The sequence below is a fragment of the Nyctibius grandis genome, chromosome 8 (genome assembly GCF_013368605.1).
Source record: "Nyctibius grandis isolate bNycGra1 chromosome 8, bNycGra1.pri, whole genome shotgun sequence".
In the NCBI taxonomy this organism is placed as follows: Eukaryota; Metazoa; Chordata; class Aves; order Nyctibiiformes; family Nyctibiidae; genus Nyctibius; species Nyctibius grandis.
Genome location: NC_090665.1, coordinates 5,488,528 through 5,514,142, shown reverse-complemented (window position 1 = coordinate 5,514,142; position 25,615 = coordinate 5,488,528). Strand labels below are relative to the sequence as shown.

The 25,615-nt window shown below is 48.9% G+C and overlaps 1 protein-coding gene across 1 annotated transcript in view; it reads left to right on the top strand.

Moving 5' to 3' along the window:
* Positions 1–25,615, top strand: part of TNIK (TRAF2 and NCK interacting kinase) — a 158,810-nt gene that overhangs the window by 67,733 nt on the left and 65,462 nt on the right. The window contains exons 3-4 of the mRNA XM_068406081.1: positions 15,141–15,197; positions 17,341–17,466. Coding sequence (XP_068262182.1) covers positions 15,141–15,197; positions 17,341–17,466 — 183 coding nt within the window. The remainder of the gene's footprint in view (positions 1–15,140; positions 15,198–17,340; positions 17,467–25,615) is intronic.

Sequence of the window (25,615 nt, the reverse complement as noted above, 5' to 3'; positions counted from 1 at the left end):
AGGTCAGGGTCAGCAGTCCTACCTGGGTGAAAGGCAGGAGCAGAGGGCTAGAAATGGGGGCCTGAATTAGGGGAAATGTCTGTCCTAGGTGTGCTTTTTCCCAGCTAACAGCTTTCTCTCCGCACTTCAATGTTTCACTTGTGAGAATTAGCTTATGCAACTTTTAAATCCCCAAATAGTGGGAAGGGGAGGGAGGAGGTTTAAGGCCAGACTGGTGGATCCCAAGCCGAGTGTTGAGGAGCGCTTACATCTATCCTAGGGGGACTTTGAAAGCCATTTTGTTTAGGGACAGTGATGGTGATAGCATGAACATCTGCAGGTGAGGACACTGCTACATCACCCATGCAGAAAGTGGCCCAAAACTTGCTGTGGTGTTAATCTAATCTGTCCTGACCTGAGAGCTGTCAGTCTGAGGAAAAGGTGTGAAGACCCAGTGCTCAGTAGGATGGCTGGTCCCTGCTCACCGTGTGCTTACCGTTTGCTGTTGTCTTGATTTCCATCGGGAAACGCCTGATTGAGAAGTGTTCTTCCTGGTGGCTTGCCTCTTGAGGGTGGTGACCTGAATGCAGACGAGTTGGGTGTTGGGAGGGTACAAAAATGATCTGTCAGATTTGTTTTGTTGTCTGTGTCGTCCACTGTCTAATTTTCCATTTTCATATGATTAATAGAATGGCAGATGGACTTCAGGGATATGTGGGTCTTCTCTACCATGTTCTGAACACTAGTTCTCTCTTGCAAGTCTGATACTCGAATGGCACTTGGGTCTGACTGGGCACAGCTCTATGGTACTTGTAATGTGGCACAAATCTGCCTCTACCCATGGGCCTGTGCTGCACTTTGCACGTTAAAAATGTGTGTTCCTATTCAGCATGGGCACATCTTTGTGACACAAAATAAGCCTCTCTTAGAGGAGCTGTTATGTTCAAAGGGATCTGTGTGCTCTCTTTGTGAGGTGAGGGAAGGAACATCTTTCACCTCTCACAAGGACCCAGGTTGTGCAAGTGCACCCTGGAGAACCACCCTCCCCAGTCCCCTCTCTGCCCCCAGCTCACCCTTTGTGATCCCTTCTGCAGGCAGGGGCCCTTGCTCGGTGGTTTCTTTGGAGATGCTGAAGACTAGCCGACCCCTGTGTCTGCACAGGAGGGAGCAGAGTCTCTGGCTTCACGGCAGCACTGACACCTGCGCTGGGCTGGCCGGCTGTTCCCGTTGAGGGTTTTGATCTGACCCCACCAGATCCTTTGGGAAACCCTTTCACTCTGTGACAAGGCTTCACTTGTTAAAATCATTAACAAAAACATAGTTTCCCTATTTGCAGAGCCACCTCCTCCAGCCCTAGAGAGGGCTCTGGTCCTTTGGGCTGCTCGTTTCCCCTCTGGTGCTGCCCAGAAATTAGGTGATAATACCTTCATTTTATCTTTTGCCCTTCGTTTTTAAGCAAACCTTCCCCTGATCTTCGGTAAATGCTGGCAGTTCGCTGTGCTTGAGCAGTGCTCTGCTGGCAGAGCCGTCTGAGGCCAGGGCTGAAGCCTGCAGAAACCTGAGTCATCTTGTAAAGGAGATCAGCTTTTAATTACAATTTCCAGTGCACTTTTTAAGCAATCTGGTGGAAATGCTGTGTAGGAGCATTTAAATTACAAATGTAAAGAAATTGTGCTATTTTATTTTTAAGGCTGCTGGGAAAACGAAAGCCCTCTGCTATAGAAAAAAAAAATTAAGAATGTATAGAGCGCTGTTGCTTTTGAAGGTGCAAATCAGGGCCCTAATGCAGAGTATGGCTGCGTGAGGAACAACTTCTGTTCTCAAATGTGCTTCTACATCTAGGTAGGCCTTTGGAGGCTCTTTGCAATACAGCATCAAGCATTGCATCGTCCTTATGGGGTAGCTGCAGTATTTGACCCCTTTTGTTGGGGGACAAAGTTGAGCAGCAAAGAGCCCGGCCTCTCTCCCGAGGTGGGGATCCAGGAATAGCACCCAGCTGCTTGGCAGGGCCTTGGCCCGCTCCCCGGGAGATGGGCCCACGCTGCGCTTCCCCTCCCTCCTTGGAGTTTAAGACTCCGCAGTGTACTTAAAAATCAACATTAACTTAATTAAGGCTCTAATATAAAGGGAATTTATACATCCTGTTAAGTGTATCAAAGCTTACCCCCAGCTGTGGGGGTTCGAAGGAGTGGGCAAATGGGTAAGGTTGTTTTTTTTTCACCCTGGAAAAATGCAGGGAGGGCTTTCCCTGCCCCGGTGCAGTGGTGGGCTTTTACATATCACCTTTGCCTGCTCCAATACAGATGCCCAGACCCTGAATAGCAAGCAGCAAAACCAAACTGCAGTTTTGTCCTGCAGCCAGCTCTCGCTCTTGGGAAAGATCTTGAATTTTTAATATGAATCTGTCTGTAACATATTGGCAGCTTTTAGTGCTTTAGCCAGCATTGATCCTGCTGGGAAAGGGTTAAAAGCCCTGGAGGGATAGCATGTTGTCCTGGCTGTAGGGGATGGGGTGGGTGGATGACCTGAGCTGCCCTTGGGTAGGAGCAGGAAGCAGCCAGTCCAGAGGGATGCTCATAAAACAATATCTTATCATTTGCTTTCTCTCAGTACAGCGAAATTGCAGGTTCGTGGTGTGATTCAATGGCCTTGGGTCCTTCCTGCCGTGCCTAGGGCATGGCACAGTCCATGTGGGATTTGGATTAGCTATGGATGAGGTCTCATGCCGAGCCTTTCAGATTTCCACCAAGATCTTTACCCAGTGGAATAGAAGGCCACCCCCCCTGCCCATGCGTGTCCTCCCCGCAGAGCCGCAGGCAGCCCCAAGCTACCCACGTTCCTGCGGGCACCCTGCCTGCACGCAGCTTGGAGGCTGCTTTCAGGGCTTTTTTATTGGCTTTGTTTCGCTTTGCAAATAACAGCGAGTAAACCCCTCAGCCTTCAGATGGTTCCTTTAAACTGTACAGCACCGATTTGTGTCTATACATGTTATTTCTCTGTGAATAGGGCCCTTGATGGCTAGATAGCCCCCCTGTGCTGATAACCACGTCAGGCAGTGGCTGCAGTGGCTCGAGTCCCTTAGTTACCAAACAGCATCATGCTGTGTCCATGCTGGGCTGGTCCCTCATGTCCTCAAGTGCCGAAGGTAGCAGGGACACTCTGTCCTTTTGGCCTCCTCCCCCTCGTTCCTGAGCTGTATTGTTCCCCCACAATCCCTGGTACCGGTTTAACCTTCCCCTGCTAATCCCAACTCCTCCTCCTCTCCTCCCTGCTTTCAGATCTCCGGCTAAAACCCCTGCCTCGGCTGTGCTGCCTGCTGCGAGGCTGGATGGGGATTTCTTCTGCTTTGTGGGGTCTTTTAGGGCTCCCTCCTTTCCTAGAGGAGCCCTTACACCCCAGTTTCTCCATTTTGCAGGGAAATGAGGACCACTGAGCACTGGGTGTCCTGGAAGGAGGGTCCTCTGCCAAGCCAGGGCAGCACAGTGTTGCCCTCGGGTGCGGTGAGGTCCGTTCTACAGGTCTCGGGGAAGGCAGCGATCTGGCCATCTTATTTCTTAATAGAAAAGCTTCGCCTAGCCAGTGTAAGGGTAGGAAATTTCTGCTTTAGAGAGGAGGCTTGGAAAGTGAGAAGCTATAAAAGCAATGCAATTTAATCTGCTGATCAACGCTGATCCTAACCTGCAAGGCTGGCTTAGAAGGTGAGCCACAGCGGGGCTTGTTTGGCAGCAGAGTCAGAAAATCCCATCTTCATCCCAGACAAAGCAGCAAGTGCATGTGTGACATACATTAAGCAAATATAAAGGGTCTGCATGTAATTTCTTGGGCTCCCTTTTCCAATAAGCAGTTCTAAAAATTTGCTACCCAATACCTGACTTGCTTAAAACAGCGGGCAGCGTGAAAGTCCTGATGTAGCCCTGTAGAGCTGAATTAGTAAGTACATCACATAGTATTGCTCTAGGCATGGCTGGGTCTTTTAAATCAGTAGAACACAGGCACTGCAAAATGGTTATTGACTCCTGACAGTAAGTGACTTGTTGGAGGACAGGATGGACAGTAAGTTATTAAGGCTGCTCAGGGCAGGCAAAAACCCTGGAGGCAACTCTGGATAAGAGTGTGATGCCCATCTGTCTTCCAGTATGTGAGGTCCAGAATTGATATTTGAGCTGACATAGATAGAAACGTGCAACATGGGGTCTGCGGTATCTTGAGTTACAAAGTCATTGGGCTTAGGGGAGCACTGCAGCCTTCTATACCACTAGATGTGGGGTTACTCATGTCATTGTTATGCTTAGTTTCCTGATGCTAAGACTTAAGTCATCCCAAGAGATACACGTGAAAGCTCCTGTCAGCTGTGGCATTTTATCCTAAGCCCCATGAAACGCAGGGACCTTTATCAGCTTGCTCTTGTTATTTCTACTGCTCTGAGACAGGGACTTGGAGTCTTGCTTACGAGTGATGAATATATGAAGCCTGAACGTGCAAATTGGCTCAGATGCCAGTCAGCCTTGCCACGTGGTCAGGAATCAAGGTGGTTAGACCTGGACTGATCCAAGTGTTAGCAGGACTGGAGAGGCTCAAGGAGCGAGGCAGTGGAAGGGTTGTAAGGATGGCTTGCTTAGAAATTGTTTCAAGGTACCAGACAAATGTCCCGGCTCCAGCAATGGGACTGGACCTCAGAAGTTCAGCCCAATTTCTCCTGGATTTGGGGCGTTAGGGTTGATGCATCAGAAGAACTGGTGCATTTGTATTCTGGCTTCTTTCTGTAAGCTGAGAGATGTGGGGCAGGTGGGGTGAAAGAGGTGAGAGCCCCATTTAACTGCCTTGTTAACCGCTGCTGGCGTGTCTGGTTATCACATCTGGAGAGATCCAGGGTAGGACCCCAGGAGCTCGCCCTGGGTGATCCTGTCTGCAGAGAAATGTAGGGCTGTGGGGGAATGTGGGGCAGCATACGCAGTTGTACTGTGCGGTGAGCTGAGATAAAGGCAGTACTGCCCTGCAGTTGTATGGAGAAACGGAGGGAATGGGGAACACTTGGCCTGGGAAAGCAGGCTGGGCTGCTCAGTCAGCTTGGGTAATTCACATGGACAAAGACATGGTCGTTTTATGCCATTGGCAATTTGATGAAATGCAGTGGAAGCCCTTCATGGAAAACCATCGATAGCCATGGAGTTAAATTTCCTGGATTAAATGGTCGGGAAATCACTAAGAGATTCGGGCTTTCCTTCGTACTCAGTTTTCCTTACACAGGGACAAAAAAAAACTCTACAAAAATCTCAATCAGCTTTAGCTAACGGGTAGCCTAGTGTTACCCGGCTCCCACAGGTCTGTCTCCTGCCACCAGTGCCGTCCGTTCCCGCTGCTGGAGAGGATGCTGAGTGCTCAGGTTCGCGGGAGGTGGTTCTCCCTGCTGTTTGTTGGTTGAACAACCACCTTACACTTTACATGCCACCTCCAAAATTGGATCTTGCTACTATGAAACTAGAGCCGAAGTCAAGCAGATGGCACTGAAGAGGTGTTTCAAGAAACCACATTTCCATCAGCATGTGTAGTGGTTTTTTTCCGCAAGGGCCATTTTTAAACTCGGCTGCAGTTTGCAAGACAGTTACTGATTTGGGGTGTGAATTAAAGAGCAGTTGAAACTTCACGTGTTGAAATGCAGCCCTGTTTAATGAGTGGCACAGATAAATGGGGTACCAGAAGCCTGAGGAGACTGAGGGGTACCTGCGTCTGCCTGGTGTTGTGGGACGGATTGCCGTGGGAGGCAGCAGCACACATTTGCAGGTGTTAAGCAGGGAGCACATTAGGAGCAATCTGTTTGGAGTGGACCGTTTTTTCTACAAATACGGAAGAAACAGCAGCAACCCTGCCAAAGCACATTGCGTGGTGGAGACCTCGCCAGTGCCCCGAGCTGCTGCGAAGCTCTAGACACAGCAGCTCCCTCCTGTCCCAAAGCAGATGGTCTGAGGTCATGAGCAGCCCCGGTAATTATAGGGAAGGGCTTGGAGAGCTCCCTGGTGCCCTGGGACATCCATTTCTGTGTCCTGCACAGAGCCAGCTTCACCTCTGATGGGAGTGGGTGCCCTGGAGCTGGTGGGGTCATCCTGGAGTTTGGTTTTGAATGTCAAAACCGGTGAACCGGCTTGAACATGTTTGCAGATGCAAAAGCTCCCCACTGCAGCCTAGACCTGGCCAGGGTTTGTGGTGGTCCCCAGCTACGTATCAAGCAGTGAGGATCTGGAGGGGGGTCTGAGCTGCTGGGATAGCCTGGCCCATCGGAGGAGGCTGCATCTGTCTTGGGCCACCGCTGAGAGCCAAGTGTCTCACTTCAGAGAACTGGGTGGCCCCGGCACACATAGGCAGCACCATTCCCTCCACAGCTCGGTGCTTCCCCCTGGAAGGAGCAGCCTGCTGCTGCTGTTGGGGACGTGGCCCGTGTGAAAGGGTGCCTCGCAGGTCTCCTGAGCGGAGACGTGAGTTCAGTTATGAATACTACCCTGTTGAATAGGCACTGATGTGAAACAGAAGCACAGTGGGGGTGTTAAGGGGTGGTAATAACACGGCTGTCATGAACTGAAGTTGTTGGGAACAGACTGTACTGCCTTCTTTTAGCTACAAAAATGTGCACTTGCAGAGGAGCCGGGGCACAGGGAGGACGGGCTGTGCGGGAGGGGAGGGAGCACCCCCAGGGACCAGCAGGGGGGCTGCAGGCGATGCTGCAGGATTGCCCCCGCGCTCGGAGCTGCTGTGTTGGACCTGTGTGTGCTGGGGTGCCGGAGCAAAGAGCAAAGCTCAGGGAGGGCCTGGCAAAGTTGCAAGGGGTCCAGTGGTAACTGGCAGCATCCCATGCCTCCTCCATCCCAGTGGTGCTCCTTTGAATCCTGCTGCCTTCAGTGTGGGACCAGCTCTGGGGTATTTTCCTTTTTATACATTGCTCTTTGTCAGGAACATCTCTCCTTAGTCCTTTGGTGCCTCAGGTTTCTGTAGGCTGCTCCTTAAACCCACTTTTGGTATATTTGCTGTCTCTTGTTGATCTCTATCTCTGCGTGCTCCACGCTGTTATGCTCGGTCCACTCATCTTCCAGCCTAGACCCGCTCTTGTTGAGGCTTTGACCTCCCTTTAGGAGAGTGGTGTTGGTTCCTGTGTCCTGGGAAAACCCTGCCAGATGCAGAAACATCTTGAAACCTGGTCTGACACAAGGTTTCCTGTGACCGTGAAGTGCAGCTCTTCAAAACCTGCACCTTCAAACACTTGCAGAAAAAATCTGTCCACAGCCCTTTGTGTGAGTGTGAAGCAGATGACACAACCCCCCATTGCCAGTTCGCTGGTGTTAAATGGTGGCAATGTCACCAGGAGCGGAAAGCACTTCCTAACTAGTGGTTTTCCCTGTGTGGGAATTAGAGAGGGTGCGAGCTACATCTGGAGGAACTGTCTACAGAAGCTTCTGGAAGGATTTGGGATCTCTCATGATGATTTAGGACCTTTTCTGCCGATGGTTTTATCCATGGAAGAGGGAAAGTTCTCAATTCTTCCTGAACTGAAGGAGGGCTGGTACCTCCAGCCTCCTCTGAACTACAAGAAGGATAGGGGATGGCGTAAGTGCAAGCACTGGTGTTAGGGATGTGTTTCCCTTACATATATATAAAAGGGAATATAGTATTATAGTCTTGCTCACCTATATACCCAGAGAAGCTGTGGCTGCCCCCTCCGTGGCAGTGCTCAAGGCCAGGTTGGATGGGGCTTGGAGCAACCTGGTCTAGTGGACGGTGTCCCTGCCCATGGCAGGGGGGTGGAACTAGATGAGCTTTAAGGTCCCTTCCAACCGAAACCATTCTATGATTCTATATGCTATAGCGTGTGTTATTTCTGGAGATGAATAATATGCTAATTTAACAATTTAGCTCGTTAATCTAGTAATCCCGCGTTCTTTACTTAACGTCAGACCTATTGTGGAGATGCAGTAATGGAATTGCAGCTCTCCCAGCTGCACAGCCCTGATCAGAGCTTGGATTGATGCAGGGGATTAGAAATATTTCTGTCCAAAGGTCGGCTTTGTTCAATCAACAGAGAGCATTAGCTTGGCCCTGTGCAATTAGAGACGTCTGTGCTGGGAGAGGATTTATGCCTTTCCAAGGGGAAGCTCTGGTCGTTCAGTCCAAACTGAAGTATGAATATAAACATCCAGCTGAGGAGAACCAAAAAAAGAGAAAATCTACTCTCTTTATTTTTGTTTCTCTTTGAGCTTTTTGAATGTTTTCCGGGATTTTACTTTTTAAAATGTTGGAAAATATGACAGATGTAAGGGAGGATCAGCTACGAGTGAAATTTGTGCTTGTCCTGCTCAGTGCAGGTCTCCTGCTCTCCAAAAGCAGCCCGAGGGGTGGCAGCGGGTTGACCAGAGGGAAAGAGCTGTGCTCGAGCGAGCAACCAGCTTTCTGCAGGAGAGCTCGGGAGGACAGAGGAGCAGCACTGGAAATATCACGTGGCCCGCAAATGAGATGTTGAGCATTGGATGCACCTTTTTACCTTTTTCATAGATTCTCCATTTGTGGTGTCAAAGCATTGGAGTTTCAGGCATGTCGTGTGTATGGGAGGATGCCGTTTGCAGGGAGTGTGTTGAAGCCTGGGGGGACCAGAGCATCTGTTAGGTAGCTCCATAAGCAGGTGGAGCTTGCCCAAAGTGGAAAGGAACTGCATCATGTCCGCCATGTTCTTTAGTGCCTTGGGGCAGTGTGGTTGCTCTGAAGCTCTTGCAAAGCTGTTTGTGAAACCGAGAAATGATGGAGAGGTGGAAATGTGTGCTGTTGGAGAGAAATGTGCTGCTGTTGTGGTCACGCTGCTTCTCTCAAAAACGGCAGCACAAGCCCCCGGGGCAACGGGCAGAGGTTTTGCTGCAGTGTTTGGCTGAAAGGCAGCGAGACGGGGCTGAGTCCCTGGCCAGGGTGAGGACCTGGTCCCCAGTCTGCAGGGTTGTCCTGAGTCCCCACTGGCTTGAAATCCCCTTGCCATTACCTGGGGTTAAGTGCAGGCAGGAACAATAAGGTTTGGCCTGTTATCGCTCTGTTTTAATCAAACAGATATTTTACTCTTTGTTAAAATAAACATTTTTCCCATCCTGTTATATGACTCATTTTTTCTTATGCTGACCTGACATTTAGAGTATCTGATGTTTTAATTACCTTCTCAGAGACATGGATTTATTTCAGATAAGTTTGCAGAGATGTGTAAACCAAGTGCACAGCTAGAGTACATCACTTATAAAACAGCTTCTTTTGGAGATTGCTGAATTTTCACACTAGGATAAGCCTGTTTTTTCCATCAATAAGTATTTTAGCCCCTTAAACTAGTTGAGGAGTGGGGTTTGGCACCTTCAAGATTGTTTTCAATGGGAAAAGAAGTACATAAATGTGCTTGTACTCTGTAAAAGCCGAGAACAAATCACACTGGGTGCTATAAAATGGTCTAATTTACTGCAGGGTGGCAGTTCGGATGCACGACTCCTGTTGGAAGGCAAAGGTCCTTCTCCCGGGAAAAATCAGATGCAATTTTCAGTGCGTTAATGCTAAAGTGCCTTCATGCTAAAAATCTTGCACTGAGTCCCTGAATTGCCTTGAACTGGGCAATGTGAAGGAAAACAAGGAACTGGCAGGACCTGGACCAGGGACCTGCGTGAAGTTCTGGCCCGTCCTAGGAGAGCTCTGCTGCAGGAGGTCTGGGATGGAGAAACAGAGTCCGGAGGAGATGAGACTCGCCAGCGAACACCTTGACGGTGTGCGTGCAGAAGGAACAAAGAGTTTGTTGTAGCTAGCAAGTATCAAAAAAGATACATTAACATAGAGAAATGAACTGATGATTTCTCACCTGGCAAAATCTCTGGTGTCCCACGCTCTTCCTGTTGTAGGAAGAATATGTGTGTGCTGGAGTTGGTGGTCAGTAGAAAGGGCAGTTGTTGGGTTGCTGGCATCAGCTTGGTATTTTAACTGCAACAAAAATGTAATGCAAGAAAATTAGTTGGGAGGCTTCTGTCCTGCCCAAGTGATAATATTTGGACTTTTATGAGACTTCTTGTTATTTGTCTGCATTTCCTGAGATTAGTGTATGAAACAGAGTGTTCCTCAGGTTATATTTCTCAGCGGTGAGGGGTGGCATTGTGGTCTGGTCACAGCAAAGCTGTCTGTGTTGGAATTTCTGCAGTGCCTTGCAAGAGCACCCTCATCCCCCTTGTTTTACTATTTAAATGTTACATGACTAAGGGCATTGCAAAATAGCTGGATCCCAAGAGCTTTTCTTTAAAGTATCAGACCTGCAACAGGGTTACTCCCTTAAACGCCTGCTGTGGGGGGTTGGAGGCTGGGTGCCCTGGTTGGAAGGTTTGAGATGATGCTCTGCCTGGCTGAAGGCAATGGGAGCTCTGCCTTTCTCGAAAGAGTGACAGTCCTGGTTGTGTCCCACTGTTTGCAGCAGGTGGTGGGTCATGTAGTTTGTTGAACAAAGAGGAGCAGACAGCAGAAGTTAAGTGAACGTGGTGGGATACATTTCTGGGTACAGAAATGGCAGGGTTTGCTTACAGGTGAAATCTGTGCTTGTGCAAGCAAAATTTTAAAAAGCAATAATCAATCATCTTCTTTCTGTCCTTAAAGTGTGGGCTTGAATTTTGGGCCAGGATATGCAGTTTTTGTGTACAAAGGCTGATATTGAGGCCAGGGTTTATTTATTTAGTAAATATTAATGCCTGAATGCATCAATTGATGTTTAAAGGCATTTACCAACGTTCCCATCGTGTGCCAGTCCATTACGCTTTATGGAGTGTGAGGACCACAACCTTTGAAGAAAAAACTGGTGGCGCCTGCCTCGTTCGCAGAAATTAGTCTTAATGCTTGACATTATCAAGTTAGTGATAGCTGATACAACATTTCGAGAGTAATTAGGAGAATGACTTTATGCTCAGATGGATGTTTAATTAAAAACTGTGGCAGCTTTGAAGTTCACGCTTGAGTAATCTTGGGGCTGAAGTGGGGGTTTATACCCAAGTGAACCCTGACAGCAAATCTGGAGGGGGGCAAACACTTTAGTAGCTCTGATTCCCTCCTATTTGTTTTATGCCGTCGCAGCCATCACAGCATCTGTAACGGTGCTGAATTCCTGAAGGTGAAAGCAGAGCCTGCAGTTCAGCCAGGGTGTCATGTAGCCAGATGCAAAACCTGCTGTGGGAAAAGGAGCAGGGAGGTGTTGGAAGATATTTGTGTGTTTGAGACCTCTGGGAGCCGTACCCCAGGTGATGCTGGCGGTGGTCCTTCAGGCCTGGCGGTGGTCCTTCAGGCCTGGCGGTGGTCCTTCAGGCCTGGCGGTGGTCCTTCAGGCCTGGCGGTGGTCCTTCAGGCCTGGCGGTGGTCCTTCAGGCCTGGCGGTGGTCCTTCAGGCCTGGCGGTGCTTGCTTTGAACAGCCAACGTGGGGCGGTGAAAGTGCCTTCTGGGAATCTCTTCTCCTTCCTCTCCTTGAACTTCTGGGGAGTTCAGTGGCCACCTTGTGCGAGTGGGGAGGAATAGGTGGGTAAGCCCATGCTTATGTCCAGAGCAAAGGCGATGGCATGCAGGAGTTTGAGCCCCACGGCAGAATGGGGCTGGTGGTACCACATTCTGGATGCTGGGATGTCAGGGCAGGGAGGATGCTGGTGCTCTTGCCTCTCTCGCTCTTACGTACGAGCAGCTGGAAGCAGCTCACCTGCCACTGACAAACAGAAAAATCCTGAACAATGCCAGGAGACAAAGAAGGTGAGAAGAAGAAATGTTATGGATTGCTAAAGAGCAGATGAGCTCCTTTTCCGCAGGCAGACAGACGACCGAGGGCTGTTGGCCTAGATTATTAAGCAGGCACGAGGGCACAGGGAGCAAGGGTGACTGCAATGGTTGCTGCTCCCCTCCGGCTTCCTTCGCTGCTGTCACCAAAAATGTCGGTGGTGTGGTCTGAAGGCTCAGAAGTGACTGCCTTACCCTGGAAGAGTCCCATCCTCCTGAAGGCTTTGCCTCCGGGCAGCTGCACCCTCTCCAGCATCCCCAGGGCAAGATCCCAAGCATGGGGGCACCAAAAAGGAGGAAATTTGAAAAAGCAGAGAACTTATGTTGAACTTCAATGGAGGCGTGTGCAGTCTTACCTGTTTTGACCCACATCTTTGCTGTTGGGGGATCAGAGGTGACCCCAGGAGCAGGAGTTGGGCTCGGTCATTGTTTGGTTTTCTACTGGAGGCCCATGCATGGAGAAGGTTTAAAGGAAAAAGCCATCAAGTTCTGATGGGTGGACGAACAGACAGGAGGTAAAAGCATTGCAACAGGGGCTTTCTGGTGCTTTTCTTGGTCTTTCTACCCCAGTCCCCATCTGTAGCTTTCTTAGAGCAATGCAGGATTCACACTGGACAATTTAGCGCTTGCCACTTGTTAATTAACAATCACAGCTTGCCTTGGCTTTGGCAGAAGTGGCTCTGCTGCCCTGTCCAGCCCGGTTCCTTTGGAAAGGCTGGAGGGACACGGGTGCTCCTGGTCCTGCTGCTGAGCTTTGGGCATGGGCACTTACTTCTGTATGGCCAAGGCGCAGGTGGCTAATGCCATTGAAAGGGCTCGTTGCTGCCGTGCCATCTTTTAATGTGCACAGGTCGGATGCTGATTTTATTCCTGTGTGGCCTCTGTCACTTTCAGCTCTCAGTGTCTTTCTCCAACCTGTTTGTATTGCAAAGCCAAGAATGCCTGCAGTGGGGTGAAGATCAGCTGGTTTTCTAAGCTATATGTGATGGTTTCACTGCAAGTATCAACGCTGAGCACTAGATGTGTTGAATTAAAAGCGGCAGTTAACTGGTGAGGAAATGGCTGGTTTCCCTGGGCAGAGGTGGAAATCTGCCAGGGTGAAGCTCAACAATCCATCGCTGCAAACAAACTATATGAAAAGCAAATCTTTGTTCTAAAGTTCCAAGGCTAAATGCATATTGGTTCTACTTCGCCTGACTTTTTGCATGACTAAGAGTCCCTCACGCCTTGCATTAACATACGTTTCAAAGCACTTTATTTTGTTTCGGTAAATGTTCACACAACATTAAGTTCTTACCTTCATCTGTAAATATTTGGGAGGTGTGTGGGGTGGTGGCAGATCCCTGGGAGAAGGATGATGTGGGCATGCAGGGCTCCTTTTCCCCTTGGCCACTCCACCACAGCAAGGCCGGGGCATTTCCTTAAAATACAAAATGAGGTGGTGATATGTCAGGTGAAGGTGGGTGTAACTAGCAAATACACGGCTTGAAATGCCCCAGCTTGCTTCCCCATCTCCCTCCTCTGTTTCCTGGAAGATGAGCATGCCGTGGTTGTGTCCGAGCGCACCCCTTGCTGCTGCTCTGTTGGCTTTAATTAAAGAGTCGGTACGTGTGGGGGATTCCTGGCCAAGCAAACAAGGGTGGATTTAGGAAGGGGAGGATTTATTTTGACACCTCATGCTGTCTAAATAGATGGTGTCTAGCGATGCGCCCCTCCTTCCCGACGCCTGCGTCCAGGGGACGCTTCAGCCGCAGCCTGGTGCTGCTGGGCGGCGTTTTATTGTTGTTATTTTTTATGTTGTACATTGTAAAATAAAGCTTTTTCTGTTGTTAGAACACTCTGTTGCTCAGGACATATAAATTGTGTTAATAAATGAGTGAGGAGTCCTGGTGGGTGAATTGGCTTCCTGGTGAAGTCATAAATTTGGAGAGGATGCTGCTGCCTTGCTCTGCAGCCGGCGTGTGGGTTTGCCTCCCAACACCGTGCCTGGAAACCTGAAGGGCTGAGGAGAGGTCCCCGGGTCTGGTGATTTGGGGGTCCTGCTGGAGGCGAGGTGGTGTGTGAAATACCATCTCATGCCTGCAGTAGGGCTGGGAAATGTGGGCACAAACCCCAGCTCATCACCAAGCACGCTGGTGTGGGGCTGGAGGAGCTGCAGTTTAGGAAAAGCTCATATTTTTCCCTGTTTCTGCCACGCTGCAGCTTGACCCTCAGCCTCTCTCCTCTTTGTGTCCTTGGTGCATTAATTCTCGAAGCTGGAGGAGCTACTGTTCCCTGTGTGTCCTCCACGCCGTATCTCATGTGATGGGGCTTTGAGCTGCTCCTGCAGTAAGAAGTGACTGGGCAATAGGGATGCTTCCCTTTGCCTCCCGGCTCTCCCGGTTTTCCTGGAGGAGCAGCATCTTTTCCTGTGACTCTGCCCAGTTTGTAAGCAGAGCACATGCCCTCGTATTGGAGGGAGAATGACTTGATATGAGCAATTTTGATATAACGTTGGGTGATCCATTTCTCGGGGGAGGAGGAAGGGCTGGGAACTGGCTTGCTTGATAGCAGTTGTGTTGGTTTTAAGACCCCATCAACAGTTTGGGCTCTTTTATAGTTTTCCCCATTGCTTCCAGGGATTTTTCCGTTTAGGGTTGATGTAGTCAAGCGCTACCCACCAGGCAGTTCAGTGATTTGCTCATTTTTCAGTTGCTGGAAACCGAGGAGGCCGTATGTGTCAGGGGGCTTCTGCTTCCGTGCTGGCTCTTGAGCATCTCCTCTAGACGCACGCTCCCCGCTTGTGCCAGCGCTGAAGAGGGGGTCGCTTCCACAGCCAATAAACAAATCGGATTTTAAAAACCTCTCTAGCCTGCTGACCGAGGCCTTTGCACGTAACTAAATGAACAGGCAGAGTGTATAATGGTGCCCTGCAGGCTGGGAGCCCCTGGTGTGTCCCCAGGTCCATGAGAGCTGGTGCTCGGACACGAGGGGACCGGAGTCAGTGCCGTGTGGGTACCCCAGACAGCACACTTCCATCATCGCTGCTCCAGCAGACCATTTCCACATGAGCCGTGCTCTGTGCTCAGGAGAAGCACCAAGCTGGGTTTTTGTTTTTTTATTTTCCTGCATGGCTGAGCATTAAAGGATATTTCCAGCACTTGTTTGCCAGGAAAATACAGCGTTGAAGGCCCTTTGCTAATTAATTGTAATGGCAGGAGGAAGGGGAGGGAATTGCTTTCCCATCATGGCTGAAGATGCTCTTAAAACAGAAAAAAAAAAAATATGTGGAAGCCGTGAGGACAAGGAGATTGTTTAAGGATATTGTTCACTGTGAGGAAAAGGTTGCCACCGACCAAAACCAAACTTCTGCCTTTTCCTTTTGCAGGGTCGTCATGTTAAAACGGGCCAGCTTGCTGCTATTAAGGTTATGGACGTCACCGGGGTAATGTATCCTCCTCCTCCTGCATCCTTAAATTACAGATAAGAGGGGAAAGGGGACAGGGTGTGATAACGGGTGGGGGTTGGCGGAAGGTTTGTGTTCCTGGGAAGCAAATGTGAAATGTGCCAATGAGAGGTTTTGGTTTTAATAAACGTGTGAGACAAAAAAACAGATCTGGAAGAGTTTTGGGGATTAAGTAATTTTATGCTGAAACAAAGCAGCATCCAGTTCCAGCAGTGGCTCTTTCGAATGCGTTAATAAAACGTGAAGAAAATTCTAGCAACGAGATCGTGTGTTCATAACACATTTCAGTTTCTCCAAATCGCTGTTTTTCACTGAAAAGCTTTTGTTCACCAAAACTATGTGCAGGTATTGTTATGAATAACTTTACTAGGCAAGTTAAATTACTCCTGTGCATCTAACTGGTAAGGAGGAAAACATGCAGCACCCTGGTCTCAGAAACATGGCTCTTTTGAAACTTGTATGAGACTAAGAGAACCAAGAATTTACAAGTTATTAAATGAATAACAGGATTTAGGGGAAAAAATGGTTTCACCATTTCCCAGTGGTGACAAAATAAAAAACGAATGGAGCTGCTGTGATGCCTAAAAACCTGAACAGATGCATTTAGGAGGGTGACATGAAAGTGCTTTTTCTTGAATAAATGGGGGTTTTTTTTGAGCACAGTATTGCACCTCCCAAAGTTCCTGCCTACATAAACAATGCCAGATTTGCGAGTAAGAATGTGTTTTGTTGTGTTTAGTCTTTTTTTTTTTTTTTTTTTTTTTTTACTGGAATAACACATTTCGAAATTTAGGACTCAATCCCAGTCTACCCACCTTATTTTTGAATTTGTTTTTCAACAGCTTTTAGGAGTTCAGCGCATACAGAACTGACTCGCTGTGAAAGCAGTCAGCTGGCCTCAGGAGTATGTTTTGAAATACCTTAGATGTTGTGGTGTGCTATTACTATCTACAGGACCTTCATCCAGGGGTTTATTTTTTTTGTGCTAACAGGTGGAATGATGCATGGAAATAAGTCCGTAAATGTGAATGAGATCTGTTTCTGCTTACTTGCAATATCTGCAAGTGCCATTTATCTAGTTCTTGTGGGAAGCAGGCTCTAAGGGAATGGGCAGACCCACCAAACATAACCCCATGGCATAAATAGCAGTGAGATTCCCATGGGATGAAGTCTGAGGTTACAACAAATCTAAGCTGAGAAATCAGAATATTAATATGAGGCCAAACAGAGGCTTAAATTTGAGTCCACACTTAGTTTGATAGTTTTAAAGTATCATCACTTCCAAGCAAAGATGTTGGAGAAAAGTGCCCCAAATCTGATCCTGCCCAATAACTAATATTTTTAGCCACATCTTTAAGTAGGTGCCCCTAATCTAAACCTTTACCTTCCAAAGCAGGGTCTCGTGTCTCTGAATGTCCAAGGCAGTAAATCAGATATTTGGCATGGGATGTGTTGTTTGGATATTTAATTACTTTGCCCTTAAGCTGCTTTTAGCCATATTAAAACGTTAGCTATTTTTCTTTTAATATATAATGTGCAAACTTTTGAAGTCAGTCGTCTAAAAAAACAAACCCTAACTGAACGTCTGCTCTCTTCTACTTCTTTTACCCCATTGAATACCCTGTGTGGTGGCTTCTCAGCCTTGAGTGACCCCAATATTGCATGAGTGGAGAAGTAGCTATCTGGCAGGCGTAGCAGGATCAGCTGAGGTGCAGAGACAAGACCTCCATGTCCTCTGAAGGGGTGCCACTGACCCATAGTCACCACCAGAAAGCTGCTCAAAGAGCAGGACCAGGCTTGGGCAGGACAGGCTATGACCGCAGTGAAGACAGAGCAAACCTGTGACGTGGTAGGGAACTGACCTAAAGAGGGACTTTGGGCAAAGCATGTGTTTTCTCCTTAGCTTTTTGCTCAAGGGCAACCCGTTAGTCTCCAGTCCAGACCTCAGGCTCCCAGGACTCCACTGCAAAAAGTGGCTGTAAAAAGTGGTGCAAGGAAACTTGGGAGAGGTCAGTCAGAAATGGGGTGCTTGGAAGTTCACCCATGTACAAGAGAACTGGGAGCCTGTGAAGTGCAGTCTCTTAGCGCCTCTGGTTTTATTCTTCTTTTCGCCTCATCCCAGGATGAAGAGGAAGAGATCAAACAAGAAATTAACATGCTGAAGAAGTATTCTCACCACCGAAATATCGCTACGTATTATGGTGCTTTTATTAAAAAGAACCCACCAGGAATGGATGATCAGCTCTGGGTAAGTTGTGTTCTTTTCTTTAAATTAACTGGGGTTTGACACAAATTATTTACTCTGTTGTCCTTGTACCAACACCTGTACTGCACAAAAAGCCTTATTTTGCATCCATCTTTTTCAAAGTCATGGTTTGAAAAGGTTCTCCCTGCGCTGCAAAATGCTTCTCCGCTTTGCTGTAAAATCTTTGCAGACTGATGATAGAAACATTTTTATTCTGAATTGTCATTAGCAACATCTTTGTTACAATATTCAATTGCAAATGATTCCATCCTATGAAAATGCATCAAAAAAAAAAAAAGAGTTGGAGGGAGCCGGGAGCATTGCTGGGAAGATGGAGGCTGGGCGGGAGATGCTGGGCACATGATTCCTGCCAGCTCTCGCTGCTGCTTCTCGTGCCTAATGTTTCACGGAGCTGGAGCAGGCGAATAAAGAGGAGGGGGATGGCGAAGGGAGGGCAGGAAGGTCTGTGGCTGCTCAGCTATTTCGGTGGAGCTGCCTCATGCTGCTGAAGGGCTGCGAGCTGCTTTGCCTCTCCATAAATCCTTGCCTGCCTCCTCCCACTGCTTCCCTTGTCAGTGGCTTTTCGCTTATTAATTCGGCATTCCCAGCCCATGGAGGATAGGGTTTAAATCCGCTGTCTATCTCCGGAGGCAGCCGGAGCATCGGAGCCCACCTCCTCAGTGGCAGCCGGTGCCCGCGGGGGCTGGGCAGGGCAGCAGGCACCATGGGTTGGGGCTCCAGGCGCTGCCGTAAGGGGGGTGAAAAATCAATTCAAGTTCCTGTGCGGTATTCTGAGCTCCATGGTGCTGATCTGAGTCTGTGGAGCAACAGCCTGCAGCGCCCGTGGGCGTCTGGCCAGCGGTCTGAGACCCTGCTTTCGTCAGGACAGCATTGAAGGGAAGGCTGCGTGGGAGTTACCTTAAATATAACAACCTGGATGTTGTCCTGTGGTCTAAATAGCATTTATTTCCTCACAGTCTTGTAAATCCAGTCGGTTCTGACTTAACCACATGTGGTTTCCAAAGTTTTTCTGTGCCTGAACGAGATCGCTAGAGCCTAATTTTTCAGGGGTAACAAATATCTGTGATTCATCTGGGAGGCCATGGAGATGCTGAAGAGCAGCAGGATGCTCTTTCCATTGGTTTCCATGTAATCTGGGCTTTGTTTTAGCAAAAGGTTCAGTGGCTTCAGCTGTTTGCCCCTGGATCCATGTGCCAGAGCATCAGGGGCAGTGGGAACTGGGGGATTTGGAGGATGTTTCTCCTGGGACAGAAATGGAGCTGATGGGCTTCTGCGCCGCTTTGTTACTAGAGACTTTCTGGTACACTGAATTATTTAGAAGACTTGGGGGCTTGGACTCCCAGGGGCTTTTCTTAATTGGGCGTTGGGGTTATTTTTGGTGGGAACTCTTAAAAAACATGTTCTCTGCAGCTGGCCTGAGATTCAGCGAGGAGAAAGCTGTCAAGCTGAGAAATGCCTTTTCGTCCCGTGAAATTCCATTTGGCTTTAGCTGGTTTATAATCTGTTTGTTTTTTTTTTTTTCCAAAAAGTAAAATAGAAAACTAACCCACAACATTCTCCTTGTGCTGTTGGAGCACCTGAGGGGAAAAAGGCCCCACCAACTGTGTGCCAAAGCCCTCAATGGTGAGAAAAGCTGCCCAGTGACCAGGGAAGAGGGTTTGGTGTTTTTTTTTTTTTTCTTACCTCCAGCTCCAGTTCAAAGAGCTCTTGGCATATGCAAGTGTTAATAAAATAATGGGTTTTAAATGATTTGCCTATCCATTGGAGCCCAAATGTCCAAAAAGTGAAGCTCGGTAGAAAACTCTGTGGATTAGGAGAGGCTGTTTCATCAAATCCTCATCATCATGATGCTGTACGTGCTGTGTCACCTTCAGATGGCCAAAGTCAGGAGGAGAACCTGGGCTTTCCCCCGGCAGGTCACCCAGCCGTGCAAGGGGAGAAGGTGTTCGTCACCCAGCTGTGCTGCTTGTCTCTTGGCTCCTGGGAAAGGCAGAGGAGGTAATCTGAATTTCCCTCCAGACCAGCTACCTCTCCTCTCAATTTTGGGGCATCTCTCATGGGCTAGTGAAAGAAAAATGGTTGGAAGACTGCTTTCCTTGCATTGAAGAGTACTGAGGTGTGAGGTTTTCTAAGCCTATGCCCAGTGCTGGGGCCGGTGAAGGTATTCATGAGAAAGCTCCCCAGCCGTGGAGGAGAGATGTGCTGGTGTCGCTGTGTTAAATAGCTGTTGTTTCAGGATCTGATTGAATTAGGACTTGCGTGAACTCTATCAGTCTTGCCGCACAGATAAAGGCTTGTTTATTTTTCACTGGCCCTTTGTTGAAATAAAACGGTTTCTGATAATGCCCAAGTAATTCTTTTTATCAACGTTCAGGAGGCTGATGCGGAAATAAAAAACAGGGAGCTCTTTCAGTGGAGATTAAGATCTCTTGGAAATGTGGCAGGCTTCTGACATGAAGTATTGTCATCGCTTCTGCCGCGGCAATGAGCAGATCTTTCGGTGCTGCTGCTCCATTCGATAGCAGCCACTCGCCCCAACAGACGAGCTTACTAAACAGGCAAGTTTCCCTGGAGTTAGAGGGACGCGTGGAGCGTATTTTAGCAGACAACAATGGAGGTGTGCATTACAAGTCTGATACGTTAGTAAAAAAAGGAAGTAAAAGTCACAGGGACAACCTTTAAAATAATTTAAAAACAGGAGGTAGGCTTATTCCTGTGGTGAATGAAGTGTTGCTTGCTGGAAGTGCTGTGGACCTTCGGAGGGATTGTGCCTGTGTCTAACCGAGACGAGGGAGTCCTGGCCGGGGGAGCATGTGGTGCGAGGGAGCAAAGAGGGGGAGGGCTGCAGAAACTGGGGGAATGACCCAGGGGACGGTGAGGACCCAGTTTATCCGTTAACTGCCGCTTCTCAGAGTTAAACTGGTTGAATTCCCCTTGCGCATCTCAAATCTAAGGTATGGGTTACCAGGCTGCAGATAACCTGGGGTGGGAGGGGGTGTTTTGAGATATTTTGGGGGGGTTTTGTGACTGTGGGAGATGGGGCATTCATTAGAAAGTGTGAACGTGATGGAGGAGGTGAGGTGATCCCAAAGGACCCCCTCCCCAGCGCATCGCCGGCCCTGACGGCTGCTGGAAGTTGCAGACAGACTATGTGCTTCATTCCCATACGTTAACACACCGAGTCCATCCGCAGGGCAACAGGGATGCGACTCACCTGCGTGTTTATCATCCGCCCTTGCTGTCCACGGTGCGCTGAAGCCATGAACAGAGAAGCCCTGCCATGCATGGGCAGCGGCCCTGGCTTTGGGGTGGAGGGGGGTTTGCAGAGCGCAGGGGCTGAGCGGCGGCTGGCAGCACACCAGGGCAGAGCCCACCCAGGGCAGAGCCTGCCCGATGCGTGGTCCCCGGGGACCAGCGGCGCTGGCTGCCGATGGATGGCTGCCATGGCAACCCTGCCTGCGCCCGGAGCTGCATCCTTCATGAAAGGGGGGGAAAATTGCTGACAGGCAGGTCACCAAATACCTGCTTGTGGTGAGCATGGACAGGAACCCCACAGGGACAAAGCCAATGGGATGGCCTCGGGTGCATCCTCTGCAGCGCGTAATCTGGGGCAGTTTGGGGGAAGAAGGAATTAGGGTGGTGTAGGACCAGAGGCCGTGACAGAGTGACACCGCTGCAGCCGTGCAACACTCAGGGCTGTCATTGCGTAGTTGCAATGTGCTTTTTCCCCGTGTCGAGCCGTAGGGGCCCATTGAGTAGCTGCAGGGTGGTACGGACGGAGTCACCCCGGGGATCTGGAGAGTAAAACTGGGGGCAGCGAGGCTCGAGAGGTGGCTGCTGAAGTGACACAGGCCATCGAAGCACTGGGTTCCACCTGGGCAGCTTGGAGCAGGATTGCTCTGAATCTGCCTGTAGGCACTGAAGAATATTTTTAGGCAGTTGCTGATACCTTGCATCACAGGAATTAAATCATTAAACATTTGAGGGGACGGTTTTCAGTGGAGCTGTAATTGTCTCTAGTCATTCCAAGCCCTGTGGTCCTGTGGGGGAGCAGGGCTACTCCTCCGGTCCCCGCCCGGGAGCCCGGGGTTAGCAGAGGCTTTCTGCTGCTGTCTGGCTGAGTAAGCCAGCGCTGTTTCATTCTCACTCCTCTTCAAAGCGATGTCAGTGCTGTAAACACTGCAGAGCTGCGAGCCCAGCGCCTTTTGCTGCCATCCCTGAGCCCAAAGCTTACACCCTGCTCAGGCCCCATGGCAGCGGCTGGCCCCCAGCTCCCTGAGGGACACGAATCGCTCGTCTGGCCTCGAAGGGCAGGGAGGTGCGGGCAGGGCACAGCCCCACACGTCATTTATTTATGAACGTGCGCAAGAGCAGTTGGATGCTGCTGTCGGAGGGGGGGAGCGGAGCAGCGCTGGCCCCGCTGCTCCCACCCGGGCATGCTGCGGCCCCGCAGCCTCCGTCCACCGTAGCACCAACACGGGCGATTAAAACCTGCGCTTGTCTTCCTACAGAATATTTTAGTTGTTGCTTAATACCAATTCGATCGATATTTCAGTTTCTGAAGTGTGCTGAGGGACCCCATGGGAGGGAGCCAGGCTGTGGGGTGGGATGGGGGGCTTCGCTGGCCTGGGCGCACCTGGGTTCCATGTACACACACAGCAGGAAGAAGGATTTCCAGCAGCGTTTAGCCTGGGAGTTGTTGTGTGCTTGTTTTCTGCAAAAGAGAAGTCAAATCATTTGTGGGGTGAGGAATAGGAACACAGAAGGATTTGGCTTGCAGAATAAAGGAGTTGGATGATTTTGGGGGGGTTCCTCTGGACAAGCTGGAGCAGTTCACTGTCAGCTGGGTTGGGGTTTCTGTACCGGGGATGCTCAGGTTTGAGCCCTTCTGGGTAATGTACAGTGGCAATGGGAGCAACGGTCTCGCTGGCCATTCCCAAACTTTGGAAGGTGGTCGTTGATTTGAAAGCTGCGAAGGCTCCTTAAACAAAAAATTTGTGAGACAGCAGGACACAGAAATTTACAGCTGCTGCTTCTGGGCTTGCCTTGCTTGTGAAGTTTGCTGTCACTATGATATGAAGAGCTAAGTAAATGCTAAATGCACTGTATTTAAAAATACTTCCTCAATAAATGGCCTTGCAAATTACATTTCAGAAGATGATCTTACCTTTAGCCCATCTTGATGATAATTTTAATTATGGTTAGTAAAAATTCAATCTGCTTTTATTGTCTTACCCTATCATGACTTCATCCTATAACAAGATTGGTAATGATGCAGGGCAAAGCACTCACCTAGAGACATGGGACTGGTAAGAAAGTATCTTAATAACTGCCATTTGAAGCCTTTCCTAAGTATAGTAAGCTCTGTCCTAAAATCAGCTGGAACTTTTGTTCCCTTTTCGTGTCTCCTGGAAGGCTGTTTGTTGGTTTCCAACTGCAATGTACCCACAAGGTGCTGATATATTGATATTATGCCCATATATACCTTGTTCTTCTCCCTCTCTGCTGCTTACCTGTCCGTACTGTTGACAATATACACTCATATGCCATGGCCACCCGTCTCTAGACTGGCTGAACAAGTCCTCAAGTCCTCTGACAAGACCTGGTCCTGCTCTAGGGTGCATTTATCATTTTTGGGCGCCATTGTGCAGGACATGCAGTGCTGTGGATGAGGTCTCACCTGGCCTGTTAGTGTGACTCCTTCGCAATCATCCGTGTTTCCTCTTTGGAGGCTGCGTTCTGTGAGTTGTAGCTGGGACTTCTGTAGCATCCTTCCACCTGAGGAGGAAAGGAAACTGTAAAAGCCTCAGGGGATCACAGTGCCGCTCAGCACTGCACCAGCCGACCTTTCTCCTGTTCCATCCAGACCTTCTCAAAACCACATTTTTTCACATCGGGTGGCCATCAGCTCTCCACTGCAGACAGAGGTACTTGGGCAGCCTCGTCATCTTTCTGCTGCTCGTTTTCTTGGAGAACTCGTGGCAGAGCTTTTGGGAAGTCCTTGCTGTTGACAGCACGTGGGTGCTGCTGAGCCCCCTTGGCCCCTGCCCAACCACACCTGGAGCCTGCTGCCACTGCCAGCAATCTGCTCATGCTGGGGATTTTCCTGTGGATGTTACAGGACTGTGCAGCTCTTAAAAACCTGAGTTGGAAGCTCTTCCCGTGGGAGTCTCTTTCCCCTTCTCTGTTTTTTTCTTTAATCTCCAGGAGGTTTCACAATTAGAGATTTGGGATACACCAGCAGGTGGCCGTATTATTCACTTCCTGGTGCAAAATTAATCTTTGCTCTATGGAAACTCAAGGACAGGGTAGAGGACTGAGTGAACTGACAGCTCCATAAAGATAATCTGGCAAATTAATGGATGCACTGTGTACTTTTAATGGTATTGCTTCCATCTTCTTCTAAGCGTTGTGATTGCCGTACGTAGCATAGCATGCACTTCCTCTTCCTCCTGCTCCAAACCCTGGTGAGAGCCTGTGGATGAATTTCTGTGGAAGGGGACTGGAGAGGGCAGCCTTATGAGTTGGAAGGTGTTTGTGGCTGGCTCAGCTATCCAGCGTTTTCTTTTCCGAGCTTGCTGCCTTGGTATCCCAAATGTTCATTTAATCAGAAACACATGCAGACACTGATATCCCCCACGAGTCAATTATCCAAAGGGAAGAAAGAGAGGAAAAGTGACTTCAAAACCAGTTGTTCCATTATTCCCCATTTGGGGAGTAATGAGTATCCCATGATGTAGCCGTGTCCCAGTGACCTCGCTGGCCTGCTGGTCTCCCACAGGGCTGGAAGAGCTGCGAGCACTGCAGCAGCATTCCTTGCCCGTGCACAGGACAGACTTGGGCCAGTTGCGCATCTGTTTCTTGAAGCCAGTTTCCTGACCTAAGAGGAATATATGAAGAATTTTTCAGCTGTCCATTTAGGAAGAGAAGAGATCATTTGATACCTTACTATCAAAACTAAAGGTAGGAGCACGGTCAAAGCCAACTAAGGTATAGTCTGCTCAAGTAATTTATTTAACCTGAAGGTTTATAGCAGTACTCTGTCTGGATTTTAAGATTGTTTATTTATTATAGTCTTTTAAATCACTGCGTTTGAGCAGTTTGGTTAGAAGTAACACTTCTGCTGTTTCTTTCTCTTCTCTTGGCCCGTGTCACTTGCTTGGAGAACACTAAATGCCGTGCAAGCTTCATGTCATAAGAAACTTTAAACATGCACATTGAGGAATCTGGCCAGGCACAGCTTGTAAGGGACTATCTTTCAGTAGCAAGCTATCTAATTGGAAAACGTGGTTTTACTTCGGAGAGAAACACTTCTACAGGTCTTGGAGGAGGCTTGTTGCGTATGCAGGCTGTGCTCGCTTTCTGGAGCACGCTGACAGCTCCTGCACGCCCTGGGGATCCGTGATGTCCCTGGGAGGCAGATGTACATCCCATGCTATTTTTGTAAGGTTTATTTCACAGTTGCTCAATGACAAGATTAAGTTTGGGCCTGGGTTAGATCATTGTACTTCTATATTTGATACCATGAAACTTTGGAAGTGGTACAAGCGGTGGTCCTCAGTCTCATTTGAGACTGACCCACCTGAGCAGTAGGACACCAGCTCTCTCCTGGAGACCCTGAAGCTGCAGGCAAGCTTCCCCTCAAGGAAAGTTCCTGCTCTAAAAGGTGATCAAAACCAAAGACCTTCTGGTAAAAGAAAAAAAAAAGTTGAAAAGTCTGCCTGGTTTCTAAGGTTGTAGGAAGCTTTCAAACATCTGTCTTGTTGCCTTCACATGTTCAGAGTTGAAGAACTCATATACAAGGAGTAGAGTTTAGCTTCTGTTGCTGTTGATACTAAACACTGATCATAAGTATAAAGTAGGGTATGTAGTGGTGGGGTCTGAGATTTTCATGGTTTTCGATTTCCTCTGCTGATTTTCAGCACTGGACTGATTCCCGTTTCTTGTTCCCCACCTTCTGGAGAGCAATAAGCCTTTCAAGCCTTCCAGCCTTTTATTCTTTCATTTTTATAACAAAAACTATATGGTCTGCAAGCTGATAGGTTCAAAACTACGTCCTGGTGGCTCCGCGTAGCACTGCGATGGTCCCACAGCTGCATTGCCAGCATCGGGGTCCTACTTTGGGGTCGGG